Source organism: Malus sylvestris, chromosome 9 (assembly GCF_916048215.2).
Source record: "Malus sylvestris chromosome 9, drMalSylv7.2, whole genome shotgun sequence".
NCBI lineage: Eukaryota > Viridiplantae > Streptophyta > Magnoliopsida > Rosales > Rosaceae > Malus > Malus sylvestris.
Window position 1 is genome coordinate 29,246,427 of NC_062268.1, and position 6,000 is coordinate 29,252,426.

Sequence of the window (6,000 nt, forward strand, 5' to 3'; positions counted from 1 at the left end):
AGCTGACATTGGAGTTATGGACCCTCATGAATTAGAACCACCAACCACCTTTGAGATAAAACAAGAAAAAATATATATCTTAGAAAGGAAACTCATGTCTTAACTCAAGGACATGATATACAGAAAAATTTCATCCATAAAGTCAATTCCCAAAATGCAAACAGTCCATCATCTAAGTGAAAAAAAAATGTCCTAGTACCGATTATCCCAAGGATATGCTAAACTACTGAGACAGGCAGTGGATCAACAGGTATCAAATGCTGAACCATGTGGATAAACTCAGCCCCAGTCCAAACTTCTGATTCCTTCTAATAAAGATATTAACAGAAATAGGCATTCATTATGTAACAACCTTATGAAACCCTTTAAATAATACCTTCTAATCAAAGTCCCAATCATGGGCAGGAAAAAAGCTTAATTATTGTTGGCTACAATCAAGCTCTTCACATTTTGTTGATCATTCATCCATTCTTATCTTTACATTTATCAAGATTTCACCCCAAAATGGATCAAGGGCAGTTTTTTCTGAACATACATCAGTAGCCAATGTATTGCAAAGCCAATCCTATTTATTTTCTAAAAGCTCTAATCCCTTTTGCTTTGGATGCCCTTTTTTCAATTCCAATTCTTATTAGCAAACGTCTACTTAGTTTATGTAACATGAATCTCCCAAGTTTACACAATTCTGCTTTCCTTTTAATCTCTAAAATTTTAACAAATTCAAAACTTTTGGATCATCAAATTCTCAATCATTCAATAGCATATCAAAATTCAGAAAGCAAAATAACGAAAGGTTAAATATTTATTACACGATTTTGATCCAAACACAATCCAAGATCCAAACTTTAAACAAAATTGAAACCCTAACAATATCAACTCTGAAATAATTTACATAGCATAGCGAAAACAAAGTATTTGTAGCATTGAATTACCAATTAAGCTCCGAATCCGAACCCGATCTGAACCAGGACCTAGACCTCAAGTTCCGCCACTAGATCGGTGGAGGTACAGCTTGCCGAACACATGAAGATCCGTGATGAAGCCAATGAAGCAGAGGCTCATGACAACAACAGTTGGGGCACTAGCAGGGAGATTTAGAGCGATACTAGCAGATTGACGAAGATCGTTAAGTAAAAACTCAGAGGGCTGAGAAGCTCACCATTACTGCAGTTTTCTCAGGAAAAAATGAAAATCAGAAGTTAGAAAGAGAGAGAGAAAAAGGAATATTCCCAGAACAAGTACGAAAGGGAAGAAAAAACAAGGGGTAAACGAGAGGGAAAAGGTGAATAGGAAAATCTGTAGATGGCTAAGAACCGGTGGGGAGTTTTCAAGTCGGCAATGGTAGGTGGGAGTCTGCCCAGAGAATAAAGAGGAAGCCATAAGAAATAGGAATTGAGAAGGATTTCACTTAAATTTTGAGAAGGGCGGGAATATTAGTAAGTTTCATAGATTTCAAATTTTGGGAAATTTGTAATCCCGCTTTCTGAATTTTTTTTAATAATGTGTGTAATTCTACCACACTTAATGATCGTGGTAGATAAAAAGAATCCAGAGTGGTTACGAACTATATACCACGTTGAAGGTCCGTGGTGGTTTAATATTTTTACAACGTGTTGACTAAGTTCGTGGTATTATAGTATTTTATCATAACGGGTCATTATTTGCTCGTTGTAAAATATTATTATCCACGACGTGCTCACTAAGCCCGTGATAAATATTCACTTTTTATCACGAGCACATAAAGTCCGTGGTAGAATTGTCGTGGTAGATGAGCTGCTGTGTTCTAGTGACGTGACGATTTAGTAATTGACTTCCATGCTAGTCACAATATTCATGGCCGTTTCGGTGTGATATGTGATCCGTTGAATAAATGCACAATAGAAACTATAAATCTTATCCCAAAAAAGTTGTAGTTAATTTTGTTTTACTTTCCTTTGTTAATTGTTCTTCTAGTTAGTGTGTAAATGGTGGTATAATTCAAACTTTGTCAAACACTTGTAAAATAAATAATATTAACGTGGAAGTGGAACACAAGTTAATAGTAGAAGGGATCATATGTATTCAAATATCGAAGGACAACATTTGTTTCAAAGTAAGCTTATTTAAATGACACTTGTAGCTACTTAATACTATGATCTAGTGGTATTTCTCTTTACTTGTAAGTGAGAGGTCTTAGGTTCAATTCTCGCTAAAAACTAAATTGAACCACATTATTGTTAACCCATGGAGAGACTAAGCTCATCCCCCTCCCCCTTAGTTACATTAAGTCGTTACATTAAATGGTTATCTTATCGTGTTCGGCTATTTTTTCTTTACCAGTAATTGGATGTGTTAATGAAAAAGAATTTGTCCCATTTTTTTAAGGATGACTTATGCATGATGGCAAAATATAGATAATTTGAATTATTAAAAGAAGTTACGTAGAACCCTACGAAGTGTTCCTCGAATTAGTTTATTTGAAGGACTCTCCAAGAAAAGAAAGAGATGGTATAGATATGAAATTGTTAATTTGGTACAAAGAAGTTCAGTTTGGAAAAAAATTTCATTATGACCAGAACATAGTTGGTACATCACGTATTTTTATATAAGTGGTGAGAAATTTTATTTTTTAAGTTATTAACTTTTTAACACACATATCCTACCAATTTATATAGTAACACGTAATGTACCGCTCTGTGTTCCGGTCACATTGAAAAATCTCAATTCAGTTTGAATGTTGAGAGACTTAAGAGTACATTGAGAAAATAAAGGACCTTGCATGTACTTATAATAAGTAATCATACTGCTTCTTGTATTTCCAATTTATTTATGATCGAACTTCAACTTCTTCGGATACCATAAAATAAATCACTATTTTATTAACTTCTTGACTTTGAGAATATATATGCAAGTCGTCGTTGGTTGGTATGAGTAGTACGTAGTTTTGGATCAAAAGGGAAATTAAGGGTGTATGCCTTGTGCTGTGCTTGCAACCCCTTGTTCCCATCAATGTTATCTTATCAGGTGACTAACAAATCAACGTGTTTGTATTATTTGGATGAATGAAAATCCAAAATCAAGCCAGAAGCGAACACTGCTGCATGTCTGCCACGTAGCTAATCAAGATTTTCCATGCCACCTATGGGCAGAAAGTTCTCACGAGACAATAGTATCACAAACATGATTTTCAAACCCTATCGTCTTGGCTGATTAGGTTTTGACACGCAAATATCAATTGTAGGCAGAAGATTAAGGAAACCAAATTTAATTAAATAGAACTTGTGAAATAGAACTGCATAATATATAGATGTATATGAATATATTGATTGATAATTCTTCTCCAAAGCATTTCAATATCAAATAGATACATGAAATTAACAACGTCATCAACTCATCAGCTAATTATAAATACACTCGGCCTCCGACTTCAGAAAAGAAAAAACATCTCCAACAAAGAAATTAACAACAATTGATAATTGAAAAAAATAAACAGAAAATAATGACAACAATTAATAATGTACGGCTCAATCCCGTATGCATACGCGTACGTACGTACGGCTGGTGAAGCATGCAATATATACAGTTGGCCTGGGAATGGAATGGACAGATACGATGGCCATCCATCCATCCATCTTTTATTAAGTTGGATCTCGTCCGTCCGTCCGTCCTTCACATCACACGATGATGATCAACTAGCTTCCAAATCATGGCAGTCAGAGAGTTACCAAAGTCCTTTACATCAAGAGGTCATTAACCCAGCCAAGATCCGGGTCCGAGTCAGCGGCTGAGGTAAACCCTCCTCCGTTAATGATCTCCTTATTTTTTATGGGCATATTGGTATCACGATCAAAACCCAACAAGCTTCCATTTCTTGATGACCAATTTTCATCCCCGTCAAAAAAATTGATCCCGCGTCCTTTTCCGCCTCCAAATGGTTGGCTTGGGCTCGGAGTGGACGGTGAAAGAATAAACTGTTGTTGCTGCTGCTGCAGATCGTCATCAGCAGCAGCATAATTCATATTCACATCAAATGAAATGTCGACCCACCTCTTCTGAGAAGCGGCAGCGGCAGCGGCGGCTTCATGGAATTTCATGGCCTCCAAGGAGCTCATGAGCTCAGCAACCACTTCGTTGTAGCTCATCAACCCACCTGTGCTTGCATGCACCTGATCCAAACACCCCAACCCTAACCCACCACAGGGAGACATAACTGGCGAATTATGAAACTCGTCCACCGACGAGCAGTGTTTAGCTGCTGGCGACACAGGCGGCGACAAATGATGAGACATACCGCCCAACAGAGTCGAAGTTGGAGACGACGTCGCCGCCGCTGAATGACAGAACAAACAGCAGTACTGTTTATTGTTGTTCGAACAGGAACGGGGCGACCCCACCGATGAGTTGTTCAGGTGGTACTTCTTGGAACCAGCCATGGGGGAAAGCACCTGATCCGCCGGCAAAACCCTAAGCTGACGTGGCGTGTGCGCAAAGAAGCACACCTTCCTCTTGCAGTTCTTCCCGTCTTTGCAAGCCTCAGTTCTATACCTCGCCGGGTGCAGCCAGCACTCAAAGACTCCGTGCGAAAACTCACAGCTGTCGCCGCGGCTGCATGATCCACGCCGATAGTCCGCGCACACGGTGCCTGAGTAGTGATGGCGGCGCGGGTCCCGCCGGCGAGCCTTCTCTCCGGGGTGGGCGAAAGGGCAGTCAGTCCAGTCGTGGCTGCGGCTGCGGGTGCACCGGCGGACCTTGAACTCAAACATGCGGAAGTGGTCGGAGGAGTAGGGATCGACCTCGTCGTCATCAGAGTCATCAGAGCCGGTGTTGCAGGGGAGGAATTTGCGGACGAGGGCCTCGTCAGCGGAGGAGAAGCGCGGGGATCCGCGGTCAGCTGCGGCGTACATGTCAGAAGAGGGAAATTCTTGGGGGCTGCGGCGGGTGAGGAGCTTCCTCGGTGGGAAGTCAGTGTTGCTGTCCCTGAGGAGGGTTTTCTTGAATGATTGGAGCTGGTGGGAGGGGTGGAAATTGTGCTGCTCGTCGCAAACACTACTCATCTCTGATTGATATGATGGATGCAAGCCCTAACTAATTAACAATGGTAACAATATTAACGTGTGTATAAACCAAATTGATTCACTAGCTATAGAGAGAGTGGTGGTGGTGTTGATGAGAGGGGAACAAGAGGGTGGATTATATAGGTGGTTGAGGGAGAGAAGCTTAGTGAGAGAGAGAGAGGGGTGATCGATGACGAGGACAGAGAAAGGGGGATGGGCAGAGAGATGCGTGGCTGCATAGCATTAGGGTTGGGCATGCAAAAAGGGTATGTGGCAGCTTCACAATTCACTTGGCACGCAATAACTTGGCTATGTGTTTGCTTAGTGGAGCATCTCCGTTTTCTCACAACATGTTTTGGATTCAATAATGCTATTCTTACAATGTTTTTTACCACAATTTTATATCACTTTAGGTGACATCTAATGTGGATAACCACGTCATTTAAATTAATTAACATTTAATTTCCATTAAAAAACTATTTAATTAATCAAGAACTAATAAAAAGATGGTTAATTAAGAGAAATTTTTAGTTGTGATGAGAACACGAGTAGTATACCACGTGTTTTATGTAAATGGTGGGAAATTTTATTTTTAAGTTACTAACTTTTTAACACACACATATCCCACCATTTATATAACAACACGTGATGTACTATCCCATGTGACAGTCACACTGAAAAAATCTCTCGTTAATTAAATGATGATTGTAGTATACGAGAAGTCTCATTTTTCCTTCCCCTTTCAATTCTTCTTCTTCCTTTCCATTTCTTTCTCACGCCAGTGTATTTATTAATTTCTGTTGATTTCCATGATTATGATCAAGTTTTATAGAATTCACTCATATATCACAATTACCATATATTGATTTCTATCTCCACCTCATTTCGCTTCAAGTATTTCAGTCTCCAATCTTCATTGGTCCACCATGGCTATTCATCTCATGATTTTTTTTGTCTTCTTTTCAAA

At 39.4% G+C, this 6,000-nt stretch overlaps 1 protein-coding gene across 1 annotated transcript; it reads right to left on the reverse strand.

Moving 5' to 3' along the window:
• Nucleotides 1-3,289: 3,289 nt before the first annotated feature.
• On the reverse strand, nt 3,290-5,121 carry LOC126583188 (zinc finger CCCH domain-containing protein 2-like). Its single transcript, XM_050247506.1, has one exon. The coding sequence runs from the start codon at nt 5,031-5,033 to the stop codon at nt 3,714-3,716; it is 1,320 nt and encodes a 439-aa protein (XP_050103463.1). The 5' UTR covers nt 5,034-5,121; the 3' UTR covers nt 3,290-3,713.
• Between the last annotated feature and the right edge of the window lie 879 nt (nt 5,122-6,000).

Coding starts and splice junctions, on each gene's coding strand:
- LOC126583188 (XM_050247506.1), bottom strand. CDS start 5,033: ATGAGTAGTGTTTGCGACGAGCAGCACAATTTCCACCCCTCCCACCAG.